We start from the raw sequence: 26,296 nt of genomic DNA, 5'->3' as shown, positions 1-26,296 counted from the left end.
GCTATATCCCCTGTCTAATTTTGAGTTTCCCCACAAACTCTGGTGAAAAAATCACGGGCTCTTGTACCTTTATCTCCATCCCTATGAGACCAGCCTGCTCTATAAGCACGTGGCCTTCACACCCAGCTCCTATACCCGTCCTCCCGACCCCACCGTGCGGTCGGGGGGGGCTTCCTCCCCCTTCACCAGCTCACCTCCGACCAAGCGCCCGTCCTCCACTGTGCGGGGCAGGGCAGGCGGCTGCAGGGCCGGCGCGTCTCGGGCCGCTGGCCGGTGCAGTATTTGGTGTGCAGGGTTCGGTTGGTGCCGTCCTGCAAGCGCTGCACGCACTGCACCGCCCGCGCCTGCACCCCCAGCTTGCCGCAGGACCTGCTGCAGGCACCCCATTCCTCGGCCACCCAGCTGCCAGGGGTTGGAAAGACGGACACGGCGAAGGCGTTAAGAGGGGATACCCGACCCGGGAAGCGGCCGGCATCCCCCCCCATAGAGGGGATGGGAGCACCTCGGGCCGGCCGGGGAGGACTTACGCTGGCTGGGAGCACTCCTGGAGGTTACAACGCCGACGGATCGGCTTCGGCTTCTTGCCGTTGTCGCAGAAGTTTCTATGCACCATCCGGTTGTCGCTTTTCCGCCGGCAGCCGTACTTGGTGTACTGGATGCCTGGGAGGGGCAGAGCATGGGCGGTGAGGCAACGGGTGCGGGGGTCCCACCGGCTCCCTGCCCAGTCCCCTCCTGCATCCCCGCTGGGACGCGTCCTCTCGGATGTCACCGCTCGGGTGGGACCCAAGCGGTGCTTCACCCAGGCTTGCAGAAGATGCTCGTGTGGGTGCCAGACCCCCCAGACTCCTGGGGTCACCCAGCCTGCCGTGGGGTGCACACACAGAGAGGGGTGAAGCAGACTCAGCCTTCCCCCACCACCTCCCTCCCCCAAGCTGCTCACCCCAAAACCCAGGTCAAGACATCAGAGTTTCTTGGTGGAGACAGCCAACCACAGCCCCATGAGCATTTAGCAAGCTAAAAATTCAGCTTTATTGCTCCAGATGGGGGGGGGGGGGGGGGAAAGCAGCACATTGCAAGCCCAGCCAAAGCACTGCTCTAATTTGCCAAATAAGCTGCACTTGCTTGGGAGCAGACCAGACCGGGGCTAAGCCAGCCTTAACCACAAGCTGCCTGCCGCCTTGCTGGGAGCCAGGCTGCAGCAAGGTCTGGGGAGCCAGCGAGAGCTCGCTTTCCAACTCTGCAAGTCCCAAAAATCTTCCAGCCATGAGCTGGCCGGTGCAAGGTGGAAGCGCGAGGTCTTCTCCGTTATTTGAGGGTCAGGGAGGTTGGAAGTGACCTCTGGAGGTCTCTGGTCCACCCCCTGCCACCACCAGTCATCCGCAAGATTGCTACTCCTTGGCTCAAATCCTGCTAAAAACAGCCAAGGAATTCAAAAGTCATCGCAGCTACATGGATAGACAAAGGTATGCACACATGATCACATAAGCCTGTTTTCATAAAAAAACTGGCTAAAATGCTCACCTAAGCTGCTCTGCAATAATGGTTTTTAACACTCATGTTCCCATGTGGTAGATCCCCCAAATTACAGAGGTGCAAAGAACATGGGTATGGGCATGGAGAAGAAAGCCAGGCCTCCAAGCAGTACCAGGTCTAGGTCTAAAGCCTTGCAATGTGTGATCTTAGGGAGAAACGCTTTAAAACAGCATCTGCGTGTTTCCAAACCAGAGATGCCCCAAAGGGCTCACGCGCTGCCCAACATACCCAAGTGTCCTCCCAAACACGCGCTGTAGGCTGCTATGAAGGGAAAGCTACCTCCTCCGCACGCCTTGGAGCACTGAGACCAGCTCTTGAGGGCCCACTCGTAGGAATCCATCTCCTCAAGCAGGACGTTGTTGTTTCCGATCATGGGCAGCAGGTCTTCATGGATGATGTACCGGTACATCAGGCTGCTTCTCGCCTCCTCCTCCTGAGGGATGACCTGCAGGCAGAGAGAGGACGATCGGAGAGGGGGAAGGAGAGGAAGGAGTGATGCCATGGGAGAGGGAAGGGAAGACGAGGCGATCAAAGAAAAAAAAGAAGTGAACAATGGCCATACAGTACAGAACACAAGAGTAGGAGAGAAAAACCCCGTTACTACCTCCAACATGATTACAACACCAAGTTGGGAGGGAGGGTTGACCTGCTTGAGGGTAGGAAGGCTCTATAGAGGGATCTGGACAGGCTGGATCGATGGGCTGAGGCCAACTGTATGAGGTTCAACAAGGCTGAGTGCTGGGTCCTGCACTTCGGTCACAACAACCACATGCAGCGCTACAGGCTTGGGGAAGAGTGGCTGGAAAGCTGCCCGGCGGAAAAAGACCTGGACATGCTGGTCGACAGCCGGCTGAATATGAGCCAGCAGTGTGCCCAGGTGGCCAAGGCAGCCAACGGCATCCTGGCCTGCATCAGAAATAGCGTGGCCAGCAGGAGCAGGGAGGTGGTTGTCCCCCTGTACTCGGCACTGGTGAGGCTGCACCTCAAGTACTGTGTTCAGTTTTGGGCCCCTCACTCCAGGAAAGACATGGAGTTGCTGGAGCATGTCCAGAGAAGGGCAACGAAGGTGGAGCACAAGTCGTATGAGGAGCAGCTGAGGGAACTGGGGCTGTTTAGCCTGGAGAAAAGGAGGCTGAGGGGAGACCTTATCGCTCTCTACAACTACCTGAAAGGGGGTTGTAGTGAGGTGGGTGCTGGTCTCTTCTCCCAAGTAACAAGCAATAGGACAAGAGGAAATGGCCTCAAGTTGCGGCAGGGGAGATTTAGGTTGGATATTAGGAAAAATTTCTTTACTGAAAGGGTTGTCAGACTTTGGAACAGGCTGCCCAGGGAAGTGGTTGAGTCACCATCCCTGGAAGTATTCAAAAAGCGCGTAGACAAGGCACTTCAGGACATGGTTTAGTGGGCATGGTTGATGGTTGGACTTGATGATCTTGAAGGTCTTCTCCAATCTAAATGATTCCATGAGTAGGTGGGCTCTGAACACAGAGTCTACCCTTCAGGAATGTACCTCTCCAGTTGTGGAGAAAAACGCTGCCCAAACATCCCAACTCCAGCCTCGGGTCGCATGCCCCTGGCCTCTCCTCTGACCTGCAGGACCACAGTCTACACCCAAAGCCAGCGCCGGCCACGGGGATGGACGCGAGTGCAAACCTACCCTTCGCAGGGAACCCAATCCCTAACTCCCCAAAATACCAGTATAACTAAAATGAGACGTGAAGTCATAAGCAATTGCTGCACAGAGCAAAATACAGTTGGACTCAAAGGCAAGCACCTGAGCAAGGCGTCCTTACGCCATTCTTGCACGCAGCTCATTGCCCCTTGCTTTTGGCTAGCTCATTCCCCTGGTTTTAATGGCAGGCCCTACATCCTTTCTCTACCAAAGTCCTTCTACCACCTCTTACATCCCATCTCACTCCACCTGCCCTCTCTGTACCGCTGGGTGATGGATGGTTGTCCCCAACATCCCCAGAGGATGTGTCAGCCAGGCTTACCAAAACGCTGATGGCCTCGTGCAGAGGACCGCTGGTTTTCAGGCTCTCCTTGCCATGTTCGACGGTGTATTCCCACTCCAAGCCCATCTCAATGAACACTTGGCTTTTGGCTTCTTTGCCCTTGGCGTTAAGGATGAAGTTACCTGTGGCTTGATTCTTAACAGCTGGAGGAGAAAGGAGGTATTTCAACGTCATTTCCTCTGGTAACTGCCTTTGAAGGACTGGAATGACCCAAATAAGACGCTTTGGGTGGGAATTGTCACAATAGGTCTGAGAAAGAGGTAGCGGGTGAAGGGAGAGGTGAATTATAGCATACTTACCGATGCTGTGGGATGCCGGCTCCATCTCTTCTATCTGAAGATGCCTCGCCCCAGCTGGAATCTCAAACATCTTCAAAACACCTGCTGAAAGGGAGGGAGGAAGGATGGAGGGAAGAAAAAGAGCAGGTTTGCTCCAACCAGACACATACCCGCTGGTACCCATACGTGAATCCAGCCGACCCTGACCGAATCTGCTCCCAAACCCATCCAGCCCGCTCACCCGGCTGCTTGGGGGTCTTGGCCAGCGTGCCCTTCACCGTCCGGCAGTGGGAGTTGTCCCCCCCGCAGACCCCGCACTTGTCGTCCTGCTTCAGGGAGCCGACCTCCTTGTCACAGCCGACGTGCTGTCACCCGTGGGGAAGAGAAGACAAGCACGGGGTTACATCCCTGCAGCCCATCCCATCGGTCCGCCATCCCCTTTGCTGCACAAAGGGTCGGTCCCCGGGCTAAAACATGCGTCCCCAAGGGGCAGTGGGTCAAGGGGATGCATGAGCTCTCTCCTGGACAGGCAAAGGACAGGGACAGTTGTGCAGCAGCCGTCAGCTCCTCACCACGCACTCGCCCCGGACGCAGATGCTGTAGGGGTCTCGGTAGCTGCACCGGGTACCGTCGTGAACAACCTGATTCATGAACACCACGTCCCCCGTTCCCTCGGACCGGCAGATCAGCTCACACTTCTGAGCATCTGCGGCAAAATAAAAAGTAAAGGGGAAAAAGGGGGGGGAAAAAAGGGTTTGTGGAAATACGTTAGGGTGATTGAAGATCCATCTCAGCTTGTACCCCTAAGCACAGCCAGACTTCCAAAGCCCAGGCTATTCACGTGCCTTATTTTGCCGCGTCCGTTTGCTGCTCAAGAGCCTGCACTTTTGCCCAGCACACTCGGGAAATTAAGAGAAGGCAACTGGACGGGACACGCTACGTGACACTGCAATGCAAGACGCTTGGCTGCGTGCATGAGGAATACCAAGCCAGGCAGGCGGACCTGGCTCCCATCCCAGCCCGGAGTGGCACGCTCCCCACTGCGGCTCCGGGAGCGAGGAGGCAGCACCGTCACCCCACCGTCTCCAAGGAAAACAAGTCCTCTGCGTGCTTTGGCACGCGGAAAGCAGAGATAAAACTTTTAAAGTAGCGCAAACGGATTAATCTCTGGCTACCATTACAAGGGGCTCTCCTCTTGCTAGCGCAGGAGGAGCAGGGAGAGGTTTCAACACAGGCTGATCTTCTCAGCCCACCTCTGCCGCGCTTTGAGACAACAGGAACCAGAGCAACGTCTGGGTTTCTCTACGTGACACCTGAAGGCAAGCACAAGAGATTGATTTTTAAAGACCCGGCTGCTGGATGCTGGCTTATTGCACTCTCGTTTCCAGCTCAGGAGCTTTCCACAACCCAACAACCTCTGTGCAGCTGGCACAGTCTCCATCCCACGGTGACAGCCACCGGCACGGCCTCCTCTGGGAGAGAAGGCAACGGGGCTCCTGCTCCTTTGCTAGGACCCGCCGCCGCTCACCGTCGTGATGCTCGTAGGGAAGCCAGGCGTGCTTGCTGTTCTGGTGGGTGTAGTAGGAGTTGCGCTTGGAGCACTGCTGGGCACGGAAATCCTGGTAGGGCCCCGGGCACTCCTCGGCGTTGCACACTTGGTACTCGTAGGTGGCTCCTGGGCAGTGGCGCCCGCCATACGCCGGGCTGGAAAATAAAGCGGGTGGGTTAAAAGAGCATCGGGGAGGAGGGGGATGCTGTCGAAACGCGACGCAGCTCAGCACCCGAACGCGTGGCACAGCTCACGCAGGAGCAGATGTCCCCATCCCTGCCGACCGAGCGCGCAAGGGGAAGAGCGAGGAACTTCTGGCTCTCGGCCACTTCCAGTTTTACCCCCTGTTAAAAGGGAGGGAGGGAGGTGAAGGCCAAACGTACGGTGGGTTGTCGCAGCTCCGGCTGCGCGAGCGCACGCCTCCCCCGCAGGTCCTGGAGCACGAGCCGAACTTGGACCAGGAGCTCCAGCTGCCGTCCTGGCTGTAAGGCTGCTCCGACGTCTTCCAGATGCAGTGACCCTTGAAGCACCACTGGAAGGGAGGAGAAAGAAGGGCGAGCTCCACGCCTGCCTCTTCCAAAGCACTCGGCACCACTAAAGAGAGCCCTCCTGCACCCACACCGCTAAAAAAATAGCTCGCAGTTTGCAAAGCACGGGAGGAAGGTGCCCTTCATCATACCCTCGGGCACATCCCTCCCATTGGAAGCAGGACTAGGAGCGGGCCCCTGGGCATGCAAGCCTGGGGACGAGCAAGCGGTCATTTCAGGACCGACTAAGGAGCACAAGCAGCCCATGGCTTCGCTCCAAGAGCCCAGCACAGCTCCACGGACAGGACTTGCAGCAGAAAATGCAGCAGAGGAGCAGGGATAAGCAGGGCAGGTTCCTGACACATCTGTGCTTGAATCTGGTATAGAATAGCCTGCGCAGTGGTGATTTACATCAGCTGGGAAGCTGGCAGCTGGGTTACATTGTCATGGTTTTCTCCAGGGTTTACTTGTTCGCAAGTGTTTTGGTTTTTTAAATCATAGCTGGAAGAGCAGGCAACAGGGGAGGTGTGATTTGCTCCAGACATGATACACAAGCTGCACAGCTGCAGACACGGAGAGATCAGGATGTGGAAGGACAAACCCGTGCGAAAGGCTACTGAAGGCACAAGGCTGGCACATGCAAAGATCCCTCTGCAAAACAAATCCCTTTGGTTTTCTTTCCATAACACTGTATTTTTGAGTTCCTGGACTGGTTTTCTCTCTCCAACCAAGCTGCCTCTCTCTACCCATGCAGATCCTCGGGCAGGCACTGAATTACACCTGGGTCCGGGACTGGACCAGCCCTGGGGATGTCTCCTCGCTGGCACAGGGGGGATGAACCCCAACTTTTGCATAGAGCAGAGCAGCAAGCTGCTGGGCATTTTGGTAAGTGAAATCCAGAGCTTCCCACGCACGTATATGTCTGGCGTGAAGCTGGGTTTAACTCCAGCCCTAGGGAAAAGCCAACGGTGCCTTCGGTGGCCAACATGACAGACACGGGGAAGGTCCCTGAAGGGGCAAAACACTGACCAGCCCGTGGATGTCCCCAGTCCAGATGTTGCAGTCCCCTGCAACAAGCCACGTGCCAGCACAACGTGTAACACATCTGTACACGTTTCAGAAAGCCTCATTTTGGAAGCTTCTGGCAAACTGTCATTCAAGCACTCAAGGAGGCTGCATTTTCAGCGAGATTGCTGGGATTTATACAGAAACTTATCAGAAGTTGTTGGATGCTTTACGCCCAACCATTCTCTGGCAAAGAACCACCCAAAACCTACACGGGCCAGCAGCTTTTCCAACATATCCACGCTTTCATACTGTGCTAGCAAGCATACTAAGAGAGCCTAAAGTAAAAGCCTGATGACATCATGAGGTTGGATGTGCAATGACGTCATCGCTCTTTTGCCAGGTGACAAAACGAGTCCCGCTTCTCCGCAGAAGCAGGCGGATCAGAAGAAAAACAAAGTCCTCATCTGAGCACAAACTGGGGAAAAGGAGTAATGCCGGCTGAAAACCGGGGCACCCACCGACTGCTGCCCTCAAGGGTGTCCCTGTCCCCTCCCGAGGAGGGGGCAGGCAGGACCAGCCCCTACCTTGCCCGGAGAGCACTCGGTCCCGTCCAAGGGTGGCCCCTTTTTGGTTTTGCAGAAGTAAGGGTTGTCCGGGTGGCTGCACCACAGCTGCTTGCAGGGATCGAAGGTGCGGAACTGGGGAGCACAGAGGAGCTGGGCTGGGACGGCAGCGGGGAGTCCCGGCAGGCTGACGGCACCCCTCCTCGCCCCCGCAGCGCCCGGCTGGGCATCCCGGGGTGGGGGGGGCAATGAGGCCGTGCAACCCCTACTCACCGCCGTGCACGTTTTGTAGCCCACACCGAAGTCAAAGCGGCACTGCTCGTCCATGGAGTAGTTAATGCCCGGCAGCTCGGGTAACGTGGGCCACTGGTGCTCAAAGGGGTCGTCCAGGAGGCAGTCGTAGGAGCTGCAGAGGTGCAAGGCAGAGGCAAAGCAGAGTCAGCCATGGAGGATTTCCCTCCTTTGCCCCTTCCCTCACCTCCAGCCCTCTCTCCAAATTCAGATATTGAGAAATCTGAATTCTCTTGGCGCTGATGCTAACTACCTGCCACTGGAAAACCTGTTTCCAGCAAAGACCACCTCTCTCCAAATTCAGATATTGAGAAATCTGAATTCTCTTGGCGCTGATGCTAACTACCTGCCACTGGAAAACCTGTTTCCAGCAAAGACCACCTCTCTCCAAATTCAGATATTGAGAAATCTGAATTCTCTTGGCGCTGATGCTAACTACCCGCCGCTGGAAAACCTGTTTCCAGCAAAGACCAACTGTGCAGAGTCGCCCAAAGACAAGCATCCCTCCGCTGCCTGCGGCTCCCTAGGGCACAGAGCACCTTGGTGCTAGTGGGTGCCACCACTGTCACCTGCTTTCCCACTACTCTTCTTGGCCCCGATGCACAGAAAGCCGCTGGCCTCTTTCTACACCTTTTTATTATGCGGCACAGAACATTTTATAGCCTAAAGGGGAAACCACACAGGCTGCCCAAAGCAAACGACAAAAATATTTGAGATCTGGATCTGGGCTCCACCAGCACAGAGCTTCTGCATGCTATTGCTCTGCTGACATCACCAGCTTTTATCACGCTCCTATTTGCCTCCAGCCTCCGCAGCCCAAAACCAATTCAGACTTGTGCAAGGAACCAAAGCTGTTAGTAGAAGAAAAAAGGGAAAATAACCTCCCAAGGACCCGTTTTTGCTATTCCAGGCAAAACAAGCATTCCCAACGGGGACCTGTCCACTGCTCGCTTCACGCAGGAGCTGCTGGGTACAAAATGCAGGCAGTCATGCCGTCTGAAGGGAGAACATCCCCTCCTCATTAAAACTGACTTACTGAATGTAGCGGTTGAGCTCCTGCTTGCTGCAGCGGGACCAGTGGTAGCGGTGGAAGGCGGCCTGGACCAGCGGTGCCATGATGCTCCCCATGCTGGTCTCATCGGCGCAGCGGTTGCCCTGGCCGTCGTGCTCCATGCCTAACCTGGTGGGAAAAGCCAGTGTAAAGTCGGGTTCCCGGGGGATTTACGCCAGCCCATTGCATGCCAGGGGTCCGCACCAGCAGAAAGTCCCTTTTGCGAAGAAAGGGGCACCACCGCGCTTGTCCCCCCCGCCGAAGGGGACAGCCAGCTCTGCCCCCGTGACTTACACGTGGCCAGTCTCGTGGGCGACAACGAACGCCGAGGAGAAGCCGTCTTCGTGGTTGAGGGTGCAGCTGCGGAGCGGGTGGCACATCCCCGTCACCGGTGCGTAGCCTGGGGCAAGACAGAAGGGAAAGACAGGGGAAGAGAGGAGAGAGAAAACCTTTGAGAGAGGGGTGAAAAAGTGAAAAATTAAAAAAAAACAAAAACCCCTGCAGCCTGGCTTTACTGCAACAGGAGGAGAAAATGAAGAGGAAGGCGCTGAAGAAGAGGAGCCGCCCAGGTCACTTGGATGGCAGCCCGAGGACTTGCTCACCAGCACGACCATCCCGGCTGCCAGTGCCAAAAGCAGGCTGAGGTTATGCTGAGTCTCGCCAGCATGTCTCTGCCCTTGTGCCAACGCACCTGGGCTGGCGCGAGGGCAGCAAAGGGACCCACGGGTGCTTTATCGGTGTCAGTGACCACCGCCTCCCAGCCCAGAAATTACATCGCCCGCATTCTTCTTTATTAAAAAAAAAAAATAAAGAAGAAAGGAAGAGAGAGAACGAAAGGTGTGAGGTATCCCCCAGAGCCCCACCAAAAATACAGCCTTGCTCACCGCCGGCTATGGGGGACCCCTGCCATGCACCCTCACATGCACCCCAGGCACGGGGGCACCCCCCCGCCAGACAGAGCCGGGGAGGACCATGCACCTCCCCAGCCCCCAGCCCTCGATCAAGTGCAGTGCAGTGGGGCAGCTGTGGGCAGGGAAGCCTTCCCCCCGCCCATTCAGCAATGCATCATCTCGATTTTGGTTTATTTTCCTTTTTTTCCTCACATTATTTCTGCCCAATTAATTCCTTGGCACCTTCTAGAATTTACTTTCCAAATTTTTTATATATATATATATATATGTGTGGTTTGTTTTTTTTTAAAGACTGACCCTTTTTGGCATCAAGGGGAAGGAAGTTAGTGAAGGAAGGACTTACAGGTCCGAGAGGCAAAAGCAGGGCAGGACCATGCTGGATAACTCTGCCCTGGGGATAGGGATGCTCGAAGAGGAAAGCTCAGTGAGCCAAGAGGAAGGCTGAGCTGCAGCAGAGAGGGGTGCTGATGAGCTGAGGGTGGATGCACACCCCTACGCCTGCCCTCTTGCACACACCCCAGCCAAAACACGGGGTCCACGGAGCCCACGTGCCACCGCCCTCGCGGGCCACTTGCTCCGCACCAAGCCAGCGACTCGTGACTAATTGCCCTGGAAGAGGGTGGAGAGGAAAGGATGCGGTTGCGCTCAGCTTAATTCCCAAGCTGAATGAAATGGGTCCCGGCACCACGCAGCTGGCCCAGGACAAGAGATGAAAGCAAAAAATACAAAGTTTCTTACAGCTCTGCCCTAAAGTCAACAGCAGTTGACTTTATGGGCACACTGAGCAGATCGGATGCCTGATGGGACAAGGGACGGGTTGCTGCTGCACTGTTGGGTACCCAGAAGTCACCATGGCCCCAGGCATAAGGCAAAACCAAGGGGGTTTGGGGCGAGCATTTCCCTCAATATTTCTTTTTATCAGCTGAGCAGATTTTCCAGGGTGTCCACCTGCACTGGAACTTCTGAAGGAAACTTCTGTCATCATCATAACTTAATTTTTCAGAACAAGCCCAGACACGAACCTTTGAAGGGCTCACTCACATGGTATTTTGTGGGAAGCGATGGATGCATTTTTGCCTGTGCTCCAAGTGAAGGAGAAGTCGGATGAACCCAAGTTGCCGAGCAAAAAGCCCGAGATTAAATAAATACCCGATTCTCATTACATGCAGAGCAAGTTCACTTCTGCCTGCAAAACACCACGTAACCTCAGGGAAAGCCCTGCAACGGCAAGGATCTTCTCAAAGCAGTAAATACACTTGGGGTTTTATTTAACGGGGAAGTGTTTGGGTTTTCGTCTTCCCCACATTCAAGTGGGCAACAAGACTTACTCCAACGAACAAATAAACTAAAACACCTTAAGAAAGAGAGCAGAGAAATGACATGCTCAGTGGCTGCTGCCGTCAAAAGGAAAGTAAAAGGTAACAGGCCAAACTAAGAGCTTGAGAGAGAGAATCAGATAATTGGGTTTAACCATACAGTAATGAGCCGAATCCTGGATAAATCATTTTAAAAGTTCCCCCCCCATGAGACTTTCCACAAGAAAGAGTAAAGATGTGGAAAGTTTTCTGTACAACAGCAGAGAAAATATATTTTGTCTACGATGAATTACAAATTCCCAACCAAAGAGGCTCTGGATGTCTGGATGGGAGATGGGACAAAGGAGTATGAAAAGGCAGATGCTCAGGAAGGCAGACACTGGTCTCTCATAATTAAGACCCCAGTGAGAACTGGAAGAAGTATAAAGGGTTCTCCGCAGGAGAATGATGGCAAGAAGTAACTACCTGGAAAACACTTAATTGGTAAAGACCAGATTAGCCTGCCAACGCTTACCGGACACACATGTAGGAGAAGCGGCATGTCCTCACCATACTGGCAAGACACCAGCCAGTCCCTTGCTTCCTCCAAATGCACTTTATTCTTCTTTATGGACACTTTCTACCTGCTTTCAGCCTCTCTGACTTTCTACATGGACCACCAGCCTGCTCAAAGGCCAACCATAGGTGATTACAGGGCAACAAATTAAAATCTAAGCAAAAGCATCCTTCAGCTTGGGCCAGAAAGCCCCCCATGCCCACCGCTACACAGGGACACGGCACTCTCTTCTGGTTTAGACAGGGCTTCAGCAGCAGCAATTAATAATTTACAACCCATCTGTCCACCGCCGAGAGGCGTTTCTCTTTGAAGGGCAGGGGTTTATTTACAACCCACGTGCGAGGGCAGCGTACCTCAGCTGTTCCTCCTGGCCCTTCCCCTTCACACCTTCCAGCTTCCCTCAATTCCCAAAGCAACAATTGCATCGGTTTTCCAAAATTTCTCCGTGTTGGCCGTGACTGCTCCCATCCCCATCAAGAGATGCCATGAACAGGGCTGTTGCCAGCACCAAGAAGTTTTTGTAAACCTCCTTAGGGCTCGGCTTGGACCTGCAGTGGAGAACAGCTACGCCGCAAGACCACAACCGGTGCCATGCTAGACCAGCCACCAGTCTGGTTTACTGGCCAAGGGGAGGTGACAGGACACAGGGGGAGGTATGAGCCATGTCTGGTGGCAATGCGGTGACGGACCATGGTTGGCTTGCCAGCATGGAAATAGCCTCGGCTAAGAGGACTGCGCAGGTTAACGAGTCAGATTCAGCCCCGTCTCTGTTGCTGATCAGGCACACAACTGTAAGGAGTGATAAGGCATCAAGCTAAGAACGGTCTTGACGTTTAGGCTCCATTCCCAGGTCCCTGTGACATGGAGAACTTCATCCTCAAAGGCTTCCTTTCTCCTGGCTTGTTGATTTAGGCTGAAGGGTCTTTTGGGGGCAGGACCACCTCTGCCTTCAGCTCGGCTTCAGAGCACATATGAGCACGGCAGATGGCACTTCAGGACATGGTTTAGTGGGCATGGTGGTGTTGGGCTGATGGTTGGACTTGATGATCTTAGAGGTCTTTTCCAAACTTAATGATTCTAATTCTAATTCTAATCCTAATTCTAATTCTTCCCAACCTGCACATACATCCTACAGCAGTAGCTAAAGAAGCCAGCAGGTATTTGCCATCACCTCAGCAAGCCGCTCAGAACCATCAGTGAACACACGCCATGAGCAAGTATTGGAGGTGCCACAGTCTGGTCCTTCATCGCATGTAGCCCTGAGCTGAAGAGGGGTGATAGGGATCTAAAAGGACTTTGTTTTGAGGAAAAGAGGCAAGAGTAAGCAAAGTGTTGCTATTCCAGCAGCCCAACGAGAGGGCAGTTCCCGCTGGGTGAGGAGCACCCGCACTTTGTGCCATGCAACACAGCCAGGCAAGGACACGGCAGCCACAGGGACTTCTGCAGAAAGCAAACATTCGTCCCAGAGATGTGTGAAAAGCAGGGAGCCAGATCCACAGGGAAAAAGGGGAAGGAGCTGGAACAAGCACCCCTAGAGCAGGGCTACTCCACTGATCTCACAACTCCTTCCCACCAACGGGGAGTCTATGACGCTCCCCCTTCTGCCAACATGCCAAAAAAGGTCCTCTCCCCAATGCCTTTGGACACAGTCGCTTTGCCAGGAAGGGTCTAGAAAAATGAAACAAAACCTGGTATTTCACCCACGCTGTTCACCCCGGTCAACAGCTCGATGGGAAGGCTGTTGGCACAACCCAAGCTCTGCTCTTTGATGGCCAAGAGCACGTTCAAGAGGGCTTCCAGCTGGATATCTCCTGCAGTTCATCAGCTGCTGCAGGAAGACCCTTTTCAGGGAGGTAATCAAGGTGAGGACAGGACTCCTTCTCCATCTCTCCTTCCTCCCATGCACGCCAGAAGGACTCGTGCTACAAATCAGTGTGACGTTACCAGCATGTCCATGGCATCACATGGAGCCTCCTGATGGGAAATTCAGACCTTACCACCAGTGTGGGAAGGAGGAGATGGCAATTTGGAGGCAGCGGGCTCAGGAGAACTGGGAGAAGTCACCTCTTGTGATGACACCAAAGCATCTGCTTTTCTAATGGAGCCATGAAACACCAGAAGCTTTTCCTGCAAATTTTTTAAATTTTTTGCCTAGCTCTCTAACTTCTCAGACCATGTCAGCACAGCTTCTGCACCAAGGGGGTGAGAGGACCATTGCCATCATCCCTGCAGACTGCTGTAAGACCTCCTCTTTGGCCCAGGATTTACTCAGTGCTCCCACGTCCAAGTCCTAAGAGGACCAAGAAACCGACCCACGTAAAACCACGTTTTAAAGGTCCTCCAGAGGATGGAAAGGATTGACCGGCCCCGTGAAGCTCCCTGTAGTATTCCATCTTTTTTATGTTATTTTTAAACTTTTAGAGGCACTTTGGGACAAAGGGAGGATTGGTGCATGAAACCAAAGTAAGGGCAGAATGAATAAAGATGACTTTTTAATCCGTCCAGGTTGATGCTCTGGATGAATTCTGTCTTTCTTCTACGTCACATAAAACAAATACCAATTTTTATAACCTTTTTCTGGACCTTGCTGGCCAAGAAACAGACTGTGTTTGCAAGAAATCCTCTCCCCTCGCTGGCTTTCCCCCAGCAAACTGCACATACCTGATCGAGATAAATACAGTACCTTGCATACCTGCGGGACCAAAATCTTGCCTGGTGAGGAATACAGCGTGGTCATGGTACTCGGCGTGCTCCGGGTCGGAGCGCTGCTGCGAATGAGCCCAGCGGCAGACCTGCTCCAAGCTCCGAGACGGGTTCCCTCGCTCTATCAGGCTGACTGACTGGGTAAAGAATTAAAAAATAAAAGAAAAAATAAATAAAAAGATTGGTAAGTTAGTGGAGGAGAAGGAACCTTCCAAGAGTTTTGGGGTTCGAAAGACTCCAAAGCAGTGCTTCTCCATCATTAGAAGCAACAACACCCCACTTTGCATCTGCAAAGCATCTTGCACTTTTTTATTTAAAAACAGCTAAGAAATCACTCCCACAAACGGATGTGGTCTGGTACAAGAGACTATACGACCCTCTTTGGTCACACAAGTGCTCAGGGCAGCAGTAGATAAAAGGGAAGCAAAGAGGATTCGGATTCCCAGATCCTGCACGGGCTCCTCATCGAGATGCTGAGCATCAGCATCTCGTGACGATGAGCAGAGCAATGCTCCCCTGTAAAACTTGACCCACAGAGACCAAGACCCCAACAGGAAACAGGTGGAGGTCCAGGACTGTTTTATAGCAGTCACCTTACCCTTCATCTTTTTTTTTGGTTCAAGATTAGCATTTTGCAAAATTGTGCTCTATAGAATAAATGATGCTCTATAAAATAATTGATGCTTTCAGGCAGGTACTTGCTGAGCCGCAGTGGTGGGAAGAAAGGTAAGAAATATTGCCCTTTCCCTGGCCCTTAAGTGGAAGCCACGGAGGTTTTATCCTACAAAGTGGAAGATGGGAGACAAGAATCCACAGGAGGACTCACTGAGGAAGCATCAGACATAAACAGTGGTATGCTGAGATATTGCCTGGATTCAAACATCTGATCATCCCTGAGTCTCTAGGAGGCACTGGGTTTCTGCCAGCCAAAGAGATCTGTGTAAAAGCAGGGTTTTTTCCAAGACTTAATGGAGCTTATTTGTGGACCACACACACAGACAGCACCGTGTTGGGTCATTAATACCCTTGCTAGAACACTTCATGTAGGATAGGGGCTTGCCGCCAAAAGTATAGCAAATCACATTGTTTTAAAGAAAATCTTTTGGCTGCCGCACTCAGACGAGCCTTAAAAAAATAAATGCAACTTGAGAAACCGCAGGAAACCTTCCCGTGCTTTTTCTGTCTGTGCCCAAGCCACCCGAGAGCTGCGGGACAGCCAGCGAAGCCTTCCAGGGCTGCTGAGTCAAGCCCAGGACATAGGAGATCCAGGTCTTGGCTTCTTCTCACTAATATCCAGCTTCTGCCAATTTGGGAAGCCACATTTGTCCCATCACCTACTGCCACCCTAGAGCTTCTGAGGAAACCTCTTCGTGGTCTTTCCCACACCCCAGAGTGAGCAGATAAAGGCTGATCGCAGCCACCTGCCATCTCTCCAGGGACGGCTATGGGGCTCTCCAGACCTTCAGGCTCCAGAAACCAGCCGGATGAGGGTTCAAATTCATCCTTGCTCAGCACAGTTGTCACTTGGGCTTTGACGGCTGACCTGAACAGCCACGTTTTTCCAAGCTGGGGCTTACCTAACTGCTAAATGTTATGGTGATGAGATGCTAAGCCACGGTGCCGCTGCATGCTTGCTCGCCTTGGGAGAAGCAGCAGCTGCCTGCTGTGTCTATATTGCATTTCAGTGACCCTCCTTCCCTCACAGGGCAGGGCTCAAGCCGGGAAAGCAGCCGAAAAGCAGGGGCCAGCCTGAATCGCATCTCCTCCTCGCCATGTCTGAGTGCCGTACTTACCTGGCGGTATCCCACCATGATCATCCTGACCAGCACGATGTTGATGTGAACGCCCAGGGACTCGTCGTGATAAATTTCATCCACCTGAAGAAGGCAGGGAAATAAAAGAGAGAAGAAGTTAAGACCATCCCAGCTCTCAAGCCCCTCCTGTCCTCCACGCTCCCACGTTCAGCATTCTACCCCGCTTTCCAAGACCGCACAAGACCAGGTGCAAAGATCTCATCTCCCTCCTCCCACACCCAGCTTCCCCCCCCCCCCCCCCCCCCCCTCCCCCGTGTAAAAACCATGAAGTCAAAAAGCCAAGCTGGAATAAGCCAAATTTCCCCAGGATGGGTGGCTCAGATGGTCAATGACACCATGACATCACCCGTCCCACCGAGAGAGCGGAGGAGGGCTGTGTTTCCCACAGGGGATGCCTCCGCCGTCGAGCATCTCGCAATGAGCCATTGCCCCCTTCGGAGTATGAATTCCTCAGATGGAAGGAAACGCTTCAGACTCCAGCATCCTTGCATTTGGTGGAAAGAAAAACTGGCTTTTTGGGGAGAGGTGAGAGATCGTATCAAAGCAAGGGCATTACTCAGTTATACCGGTGAGTCAAATTTGACCTACTGCTTCCGAAACCCCAGGAGAAGACAACACAAGGAAAAGAACAGGGAGGGCTTGTGAGTCAATAAGATATCTATCAACGGCGGCTATTAAAAATGACTTCGCAAAGGAAATAATGAGCTATAACCTTTTCCTTCTGCGTTTCTAGGACGAATAAACAAATTCTACTCCTAAGTGCTACCAAGAGAAGAAGACACCCAGACGAGAAAGGTTCCTGCGAGCTGAGCACGGTGACAGCCGGCCACCAAGAGAGGCACTGAGCGGGCAGCCCTAAACCCATGCAAGCACAGGAGATCCCGTACCAGCCTTCACCCACCTGTGAAAACACAGCCCAGGAAAAAAAACTGATTTTTAGTGAACGGGACTTTCTTATTCCCCAGAAGTCTCCAAAATGAACGCTGCCACAGATGGGGGTTCACTGCAGAAGTCGAGGAAGTCAAACTAAAACCACTTTTAATATTGACTAGAATTAACGTTTAAATTAAAATATACTTTTTCAGCTTTGTCCAAGAGAGAAATAATTCGCCTCAGCTCTATCATAGCTTTCCAGACTGGATGAATATTATAAAGCCAGATTTCTGGAGCTTTTCTATTTTTTTCCCCATTCCTTGGTTGTTTTTTTTTTAAGCTTACATTTGAACTCGAGGGTTGGGTGACAACTACCCCTTTACCGCTGCCCAAATCCAAGTCAGCCATTTCCCAGACTGCACAAGTGCCTTGCGAGCCACCCGATTTATAGGCTGTGTATCCATTTGAAATACCCACTCGGGCCATTTTTAAACCCAAAGACCCAGCATTAACATTTCCCCATGGCAACTAATACTTCTGTGGAGGGGCTCCGAGCTTTACAGAGAGGTAATGCAGGTCCTGAGCCTGCCATGCCTTGAATGTAGTAAAATTGATTAAAAAAATAAATAAATCAATAAATAAATCGCCAGTCCATCCCCATTAATGCATCCCTCTGGATGCACAAGCTGTAAGCCCCACGGGGTCATTTCTTCATCAGCGTGGAAAGATAACGCTGCACGACCCATCCTCAGCTCACCCCTGCTTATCGTGGTTGGGATGCTCCTTCACGCTACACCAGTACATTTTAAAGGCATTTTGTAAGAATAATGAGAATATGATAGATTTCTTCTGATGCTAATTCTCTTTTTTTGGTGGGAGATGCGCGCAGATGGGAGGAAAGTCGTGCAGAGCTGCAGCTGGGCTCCTGCTTGCAAACATTACTCATACCTACATTCCCACCAAAGCACGAAGCACCCGTCCCAGCAAGGAGCTGCAACACCCCAGGGGGGTCACACTCAGCCCTGGGTTTTGGGATGTAGGAGGCTTTGGCATCCTGGAGAAAACGTTAGTGGATCTGAGAAGTCCCACGTCAGGAGTTTGACCTTTTACAAAAATATTTCAGCCTTAATGCGTGTCATATGAGAAGTAATATAAAAGGGCAAGAAAACGGAGGGGAGAGAGGGAGAAATGAAAAATATGCTATGGCCCTGAAGAACTGGAGAGCTGGACCTGGGGAACAGTTGAGGGGAACAAGGAGGAAAAACACAGCCATTTCCTTCACTTTCCCAAATCTTTATGCGTTTTCCTTCACCGCCAGCGCCTGTGGGGAGCTGGAGCACCATTAAGTCAGCGCCTCAGCATCATCCACTGGCACTCTGCTGCTTGCTCCCCGCTCCCGAGGACCCCTCGATCCATCGGGACGAACGGCGTTCCTGCCTTAGGGACCTGTCCACCAGCTGGAGCTCCCGGACAAGCCGCTGCCCAACCTTGCCGTGATTCAAAGCACCCAAGGGAGCAGCGCAGACCTCTCCCTTCCCGGCTGCACAGGATATTTTGGCAGGATGCTCGGCAGACCCCGCGGGCAGCGGGAAAGGATGCTCTGTGACAGCCTGCCACACCGCAGCCCCAGCCAGGGAGTGAAGAGGAGGGTCGCATCCAGAGGAGGAAGGAGCACGATCAAAGGAGCTGTCGGGGCAAGAGCTTTGCTCGGTGCCGGCTTACCTACCCAGCAGCTCTCCTCTCAGCAATGCCTTTTCCCACCAGCGGTGCCTGCAAACAGTCCCCAGGTCTCAGAAGAGCTCCCTGCCCCAAACTGTGCACCTGCAGGCAACATTATTAGCTACCCTGGGAGAAAAAAAAAAATTGGGGAACAGCAACGCTTTTCACAGGCACTGACAAATAAACTCATCAACGCCCTCCCGGCACTGCGCATCCTTCCTCAGCCTTGCTAGAAAAGCGGCTATGGACAGCAGCAGGACCATGAGCAGCTTAGAAACAGCTCATTAAGGGACTAAAAGGCAAGAAACTGTATTATTCCAAGATGGGATTTAATCCCCTAAATCTTCCTTTTAAAGTACTGCTAAATCCCACTCTCCTCCAGCTAGCAGGGACTAGGTCTCCCTCCAGCCTCTGAACCAAAGAGTTAACCCTAAACCCCAAACCCTGTTTTGTCTAGGGGAGGGCAGCATTTAGGCGGGGATCTGTACCTCACAGATACCAGCTCGGCAGCAGTGACCTTTACGGTTAATTGAGAAAGCAGATGTGGAACCAGACCGCCCAAGGCTACGGACTTCCCTTAATAGCCAGATATAAATAATTGATCGAGAAAAAAAATTTAAAAACAAATCAAAAGGGCTCGGCACTCGCTGCCATGGAGGCTGCAACCCCACGGTCCCCAAGTTTCAGGGGGGGTGAGCATCAGCAGGGCCAGCATCCCCCCCAGTGCCACGGTGCCTGTGGAAGGAGAAGTGGGGATGGAGCTGCTGGGGGCCAAGCATCACCTCCCCGCTCCCCATCAACCCGCCCTGGAGTTGGTTCAAGCCAGCAGAGGGGATGGAAATTGGCCCGGAGAGCAGTTTGCAGGCTTGGCACAACTCCCCCTGCCCTCTGCGGATGCCATTAAGTGAGTCAATGTCTTCAGAGAAGATCCCCCCCGAAAATACCTGCTCAGCAAAGGGCTCTGGTAAAGGGACCCACCTCCCTGAAGAGAGATGGGATAAAGATCTTCTTATCCCTCTCACCCATGTGGTTAGATGCCCAGCCTTTTTAATACTGTCACCTGGCAAGAAACGTTCTCCTATTTCATTTGAAAGAGGGTTTTTTTCACCTAAAACAGATCAGCCCTTCAGGTTAACTGCATGTTAAGGGCAAACCAGCAAGAACAACCAGTCCGCAGGCAACTCCAAAGCCCCCAGCCCTGCAATGCCAAGGGGATGACGCTAATGCTTTCCAAAGAATGAAAGGGACATTAAAACCCTGTGCATCCTCTCCGAAAAGCTCGATGAATTCGCCAAGTGCATAGGACCCCCTGCCCAGACGCTCGCTGGCGCTGGGAGTGAGCAAGGCTGCCTACCAAAATCCCTGCAAGCCTCTGGCCAGCCCCGAGCCTGCAGCCCCAAACGCAAGCTCTCGACAGCAAACCGCACTGGCAACGTCTAGACCTCGCCGTTCTTCAGGGAAGGAAAACAAAGAGAGAGACACGAGAAGAATTTGCCAAACCAGCAGAATAGCTGACATTTCAAAACCCCAGATCGCTTACTCAGAACAGCCAAGTCATCCTTAAGCTCCTTTCTTTTATTCCCTCGCTCAATTTTCAAGCCGGTGGATTCACCCCAAGCCTGTTTTCTGGGGCTGAGGGGCTAGGAACAGAAGCAAAAGTCCTCCTGACCACATTATTGGGCTTGCTACGTGCACTTGCATCCCCTGCAGGGATGCACACCGCTGTGAACGCCTTTGCGAGGGCTGACCCACATTATCTATGTTTTCAGTGCAGAGGAATGGAGGAAAGGGGAGGTTTGCCCTGCAGAGCAAGACTAGATTTTATCACAGCTCTCTACGCAACAGGCTATGTTGTCCCAAAAACATAGCAACAAACACATGAGCCTATATAGGGGGTGCAAAAAAATGCGTGCATGCGTTAAGAGAGACATCAGAGGTATTTTTTGTTATTATCAGTTGGTAAGGAGATGGCTCGCGAACCACTAAAAAAACCCCATACAGCAGAAGGACTACGACTTGCCCGTTATTTTAGACCAGCCTCCCTCCTGAAATGGCACCAAGCTTAGAAAATCAGTGTCTCGAGCAATTCACGCTCCGGCTTGGCTTTTCAGATAATCCCAGGTTAAAATTAAAGCCGGAGGTTTGATTTTTTTTTTCCCTAACCCTCTCCTCTGCGGGGTCTCACTAGCATTCTTTGTTGCTCAGCCCTTGGGAACAATAATTCGGCCAATGTGCCGGAGGGGAGCCGGGCAAGTCCTAGCCTGGAGAAGGCTCTGACTCACGGGGTTTCCCTAGTAACCCGAAACAATTGGAAAACACCAAGTACCTTTGCATCTTTAACCAAATCATGGGCAATATCCTACAAAAACCCAGCAAACCAGTTGACACCAGGGCCAGGCTTAACTGAGCCCATAGCTCGTCTTGTCTCCTCCGAGCGGCACCAGCCGCAGCCTTGAGAGCATCAGGGACGAGTGGTGGGAAGTCAGCAGAAGAAAACCAAGGAGCCCAACTGAATGACAAGGGGCTGAAAAGCAAAGCAGGACACAAAACGTTTCCCTCTCCTCTTTCCCTTACGGGGTGCTGGACCCCCTCCTGGTTCCCAGCCCTTCTCCCCACCCTTCAGCCCTCGCACGCAGCAGTCACTGCGGCTGGGGGATGCTAATTACGCTGCGATAGCATCGCAGTCCCTGCCACGGGCAGCAAGCGAGACAGGGGAACGGCTTTCCCCAGCTATCACATCACCCAATATTCATCCCGAGAGCCCAGCGTCAGGGAGGGGGCCAGGTTTTGCTAGGGTGGACACAGCTCAGAGTTACGAGAGATGCTCAGATGCGTCTTCTCCAGCGTGCACAGCAAGTGATTGCAAAGGATGCGTTTCCCACTCACTTCAACCTGTCCCAAAATCCTCGCGTAGCCTCCGAGCCAAGAAGGGAACGGCAGGCTGGGAACGCAGGCTGGGAGCTAGCAGGGACGGCAGCCTGCAGGGAAGCTCTTAAGTGCACAAAAGGAGCAGTCATCCTCATGTCAGCTTCCTAGGATGGACGCAGCGCCGTTTAATGAAAAGCCTGGCAACCCTATTTCTGGCAACAAAATAAGGGTGGTGTTTTGGTTTTTTTTTAAAAAAAAAAACAAAGTTCTCTGTGACGAATCACTTACCACCGAGCTTCGGCCAACACCGAGTTCCTAATAAAAGGGTTTGTGTCTCGGGGAGAGCCCCAGGACCCTACCTACAGCAGCGCTGCGTTAAGCCAAGCCCGCACAGCACCGGGAAGGGGTACGTCTCCCACCACCCCCTCGGCACCCAACGGGGACCCCAGAAAAGGCCAGGAAAGTTTTTGATGAACTTCCAAGCTCGCTGCCCCCTTTTCTTGGGACAGATCTTGATAGGAAAACTCCTGGAGGCTTTCCCAGCCGGCTCCCATGCACCATCTCCCCAGCATACTCCAGTCCAGCTCATTAAGTCCTTTCCTCGTTAGAGGGCTGGCCAAGCCTCTCCTCCTTCCCCTTGCCTCCAACTAATGGGATTAGCGTTCGGCTGTGTGGTCCCAGCACGCTCCTCCCCGCCAACCCCCGGCACCCTCCTCTCTCTCTCTCTCTCTCTCTCCCTCTGCCATCCAGGCCAGAAAGCATGTTTTTTTCTGCTGAATCGGGTATTTTAAGGCAATCCGAGCCGGTAAGGAAACGAGGCAGCGCCAAGGGAAGAGGAGGCAGACGGAGGTCATGGCAAAGCCGGAAAGAAAATGCACTAAAAAGCAGAAAGAAAGAAGGGGAAGGGGGTGGGGGAAGAACGTATAGAAGGAAATAATACTTGGGGAAGTATTTGTTGCGTGCATTATCCTGGTTTTTTCCCCCCTTTTATTGATGCTGCTTTTCTCCCCTCTTTATTTAATTCATTAAAGTCTCCAGCGCTGCCTTTATTTGAATAGACAGTGGTCCGCCCTTCTCCCAGCACAGCATCCCGCGCATTCACTCCCTGAAAAGTCCTGCCCACGGGGTATAAACCATGAAATGCGCCTGAAAACCAACCTTTTGATTAGAGCTGACAATCCCCAGGCGCTCAAACCGTCTGTCCTCCCCGATCGGAAAGGAAAAATGACATCATCTCCGACCCCCGTAACGTGGGAAGAGCCCTGGGGTCAGAATGGGGAACCCTGCGGCTTCCCGCTTGCAGAAGGATTTAATAAGCAAAGGGGAGAAACTTTCAGAGAGGGAATTTAAGTGATGCTGAGAGCATCCTACCACAGGCATCGGGATAACGCACCGGAGAATAAAACATTGTAGTGAAGGCATTTGCTTTTTAAAACCAACATCTTCCCTATTTGGGACCGGCCACATTACACTTGGCCTCTAATCCTGCAAATCCTTACCCCTTATGTTGATCATTTCCCCTTCATTACTGGCAATATGGCTCTGAGCCTGCCTGCCAGGGCAGAAATAATGCCCAAACAAGCTAACAAGCAACCAAAAAGCAAAAGAATCTTTATAGCTTGGTTATTTCTGAGCTGGTTGCGCCTTTTGAACATTTTCCGTCACCATGCTAAAGAGTACTGAAATAAAAATAAATAAATAGGGGCAAGGATAAAGCATGGAAAACAAAACAAAAATGGGACAGTGCGCAAAAGAGATCTTTGAACGCTGACCCTATCTGCAGACGTTCAGGTGCCGGCAGAGCAAACCTCCTGCAAGATGAATAGCTGAATAAATATTGATCCTTCCACATCTCTCAGGACTTGGGGAATACGCACATTTTTATCTTAAAAAGGAAAGAAAAGCAGTGTAGGGAATCGGCACAAGCTGCCCCGCGCCACCAGGCGAGGAGAGACGCAGAAGCAGGGCTGCAGTAAAGCTGCTATAAACTCCTTTTCAAAGACATCTGACAAATCCTCAAGGTGCGCAGGTTTTCCAAGGAATGTGAAAAAACTTCTGAAAATGTATAAAAATCTTCCCCCCATCAACAAATACTACTCAAAATAAATAATAAACATCATAATTACAAAACAAGTAATAAATATCACTATTTCAAACCAAATAATCAACAACCATTCTCTTTCCTAGCATTTGCTGAGGTTTCAGCCATGAGGAGGAGATGGTCTTGGCCAGGAGAAACAGAAGATGCTCTTGGACTCGGGTGATAGACAGTGATGGCAACCAACACGCCAGACCCTGCCGTTGGCCAGGGGAACGTGACGGAGATGAACATAAAAGGGCTCTGCTTTCCATCACTCCGATTGCCACAGCTATTAAATGCCAGAGACGGCTGTGCGAAGGAACAGCCCTTCCTGCAGCACCTTCCCCTCCCCAAACCCATTTTTTTTCCAGGATAACAGATTTGCAGCACCAGAAAAGCAGCAAACCAAGGGAGGGGTGGGAGCCACGGCCCCCCCAAAGCCAAGTCTTACTATGTTCATGAGGGTGAGGACATAGTTCTGGACGTGCTCCTTCCCGTGGAAGCGTACGACCGAGTCGTCCACCGCCAGCAAGACCTCGATGTTGTAGTCGTCCTTCCTGGCGTGACGCCTCTTGCGCTCCGCGTCCCCCAGCCGCTCCGTCATCAGCTCCAGGGAGTTGGGGAGATCACCCACCCGCACGCCGGGCACTGGGCAAGGCATGGGGGGCAGAAGAAGAAAGAGCCGTTGAGGTGACCTGACACCACGGTCACGCTCCAAAAAAATTTAAATTAAGCAGGAAAAATAAATAGGAGGTTTAACTCCAACCCGGTCGCTGATCCAGCTTGCTGTACGGTGGGGAAAGGGCTCTGAATTGGGAGCGAACAGCACCAAAAGACACATCTACGTGATGATGGTCCTACATTGTCCGTTGGGTGGTGGTGGGACACCCGGGGAGATGGGGAGAACACGTGCAAAACTGCGGGCTGCATTTTGAGAGTGGGCAGCCGTAGCCAGAGCATCCCCTATCCTTCATAGAATCCTTCACCCTTCATCCCATCCTTCACCCCATCACCCAGCAGCGCCTTCAGAGCTCTCAATCTCAATCCCCTTAGCGATGCTACAAAAGCAACGAGCACACCCTGGAAAACTTTCAAACTTTTTTAAAAATCAGGGAGCTGATTACGGTGCCACAAGAGGTGAATAAACGCTGGGGAAGGCTAATGCCTCTGCGTAAATATAAATAGGTTTATAGAGTGCTTTTGCACAACATTGACCCCACGCTTGTAAACACTTCTGGGTGCGCTCGGCTTTGTGCGGGTGAGAGGGGACGTCAGCAGGTGATTTATGCGCACAGAGTGCAGCGCATGGCTATGTGATGCTATTAAAAAAAAAAAAAAAAAAAGCCACGTTTTCTCCTTCAAGGCAAAGAAGAAGAAAAAGGACAAGGCACTAGAAAAGCCAAATGAATTATGAACACTGGGAAAAGGAAGAGCTTCTATCGTCTGTTAAAAAGTCAAATCAACGCCACATTTCACAATGTATAGGTGATTAAAACAAGACTGCAGCACCTACATCTCCAAGGTGTCGGACCAAGTCCGGCTCTTCCCGACCCCTCCACTCATGAGTCCCGACTCTGCTTCCCATCCCAAGCCCGATGTGACCATCCATGGGCCTGATCACACCCATCTAGGAGATTCTTCCTCTTTGAAGAAGAGGGAGAATAACTCCTATATAACTCATCCAATTTTAACGAAATTTGGAAGAATTTCAGAGTTCCCAGCAAAAGCCCAGCATTTTCTTTCCTTTCTTCTCGCTGATGACCCAACCGGCAGTTAAAGCCAGCCTAAAGCCATAGGGCTAGACTTACGACCCAGAGGGCAAGTGGAAGGAGAAATCCTCTCCCCACAAGAAATAGTTATTCTAAATTGCTGGGAAACACACTAGAATCAAGGAGTCCCTACCTTCGGGGTGGAGGTCCTGGCGGGGCTCGGCGCCGTCCTGCCGGATGGCCGACCGGCGGTACACCACGTGTGCCCTCCCGTGCTCCTCCGTCTCCTGCTGCCCCCTCTCCAGGGGCTCGATGAAGAACTCGTTGCTGTCTGTCCGAATCAGGCCAGCCTGGACTCCACAAAGAGATAAAGAAAAGGGAAAAAAAAAAAAAAAAAAAAAAAAAAAAAGGCATGTTTTTATATATGCATACATGTACATACACACTCAATATACTCATTAAAGATTGACGCGGAGCATGCATGAATGCAAGGGGAAAAAGCATCCCAAATAAACCGGGTGTCTTGTTGCTACTCCATGACACTGGGATGGATCCGTTACCATGTTCATGTATGATGACCCTTAACTTCTCCTGTAGATTGGAAAAAAAATAAAAAAGGGGGCAAAAAACAACCAACCAAAAAAAACCCAGGCCACAATTCAACTTATGTCTTTATATGGTTAGGAAACTCCATTCCTTCTCATCAGCGACAAGTTTTTCTGCCTCACCCTGTGGATCAGAGGATACAGGCTGCACAGGCTTCCACGCCACCTCACCTCCCTGCACCCTCCCCATCCCCATGCCCATGGTGCCGGGGAGGAAATGTGCCATTTCACCGACGCTACGAGCTGCAATCACAGCGCAAAGGAAGGAAAAAGAAACTATCATCTCTGCCCCGTGAAGTGCTTGGGAATTAACGCAGGGGAATCCCT

General features: G+C 52.2%; 1 protein-coding gene across 5 annotated transcripts in view; it reads right to left on the bottom strand.

Annotated features, from left to right (window-relative positions):
• ADAMTS14 (ADAM metallopeptidase with thrombospondin type 1 motif 14) overlaps nt 1-26,296 on the bottom strand; it is a 39,109-nt gene that overhangs the window by 5,251 nt on the left and 7,562 nt on the right. For 2 of the 5 annotated variants that reach the window (XM_030031057.1, XM_030031061.1), the window contains exons 3-19: nt 25,558-25,714; nt 24,107-24,303; nt 16,095-16,178; nt 14,282-14,438; nt 9,110-9,215; nt 8,801-8,944; nt 7,747-7,879; nt 7,495-7,608; nt 5,759-5,907; nt 5,355-5,530; nt 4,399-4,532; nt 4,068-4,191; nt 3,848-3,931; nt 3,528-3,691; nt 1,813-1,978; nt 528-660; nt 195-402 (exon numbers count right to left, since the gene is read on the bottom strand). In XM_030031057.1, the coding sequence (XP_029886917.1) occupies nt 195-402; nt 528-660; nt 1,813-1,978; nt 3,528-3,691; nt 3,848-3,931; nt 4,068-4,191; nt 4,399-4,532; nt 5,355-5,530; nt 5,759-5,907; nt 7,495-7,608; nt 7,747-7,879; nt 8,801-8,944; nt 9,110-9,215; nt 14,282-14,438; nt 16,095-16,178; nt 24,107-24,303; nt 25,558-25,714 (2,430 nt within the window). The remainder of the gene's footprint in view (nt 1-194; nt 403-527; nt 661-1,812; nt 1,979-3,527; nt 3,692-3,847; nt 3,932-4,067; nt 4,192-4,398; nt 4,533-5,354; nt 5,531-5,758; nt 5,908-7,494; nt 7,609-7,746; nt 7,880-8,800; nt 8,945-9,109; nt 9,216-14,281; nt 14,439-16,094; nt 16,179-24,106; nt 24,304-25,557; nt 25,715-26,296) is intronic. The other 3 variants (XM_030031060.1, XM_030031058.1, XM_030031059.1) reach the window with 3 other exon arrangements.

The sequence above is a fragment of the Aquila chrysaetos genome, chromosome 11 (assembly GCF_900496995.4).
Source record: "Aquila chrysaetos chrysaetos chromosome 11, bAquChr1.4, whole genome shotgun sequence".
In the NCBI taxonomy this organism is placed as follows: Eukaryota; Metazoa; Chordata; class Aves; order Accipitriformes; family Accipitridae; genus Aquila; species Aquila chrysaetos.
Note: the sequence above shows the minus strand (reverse complement) of the source record. Positions and strands in the feature narration are given on the sequence as shown.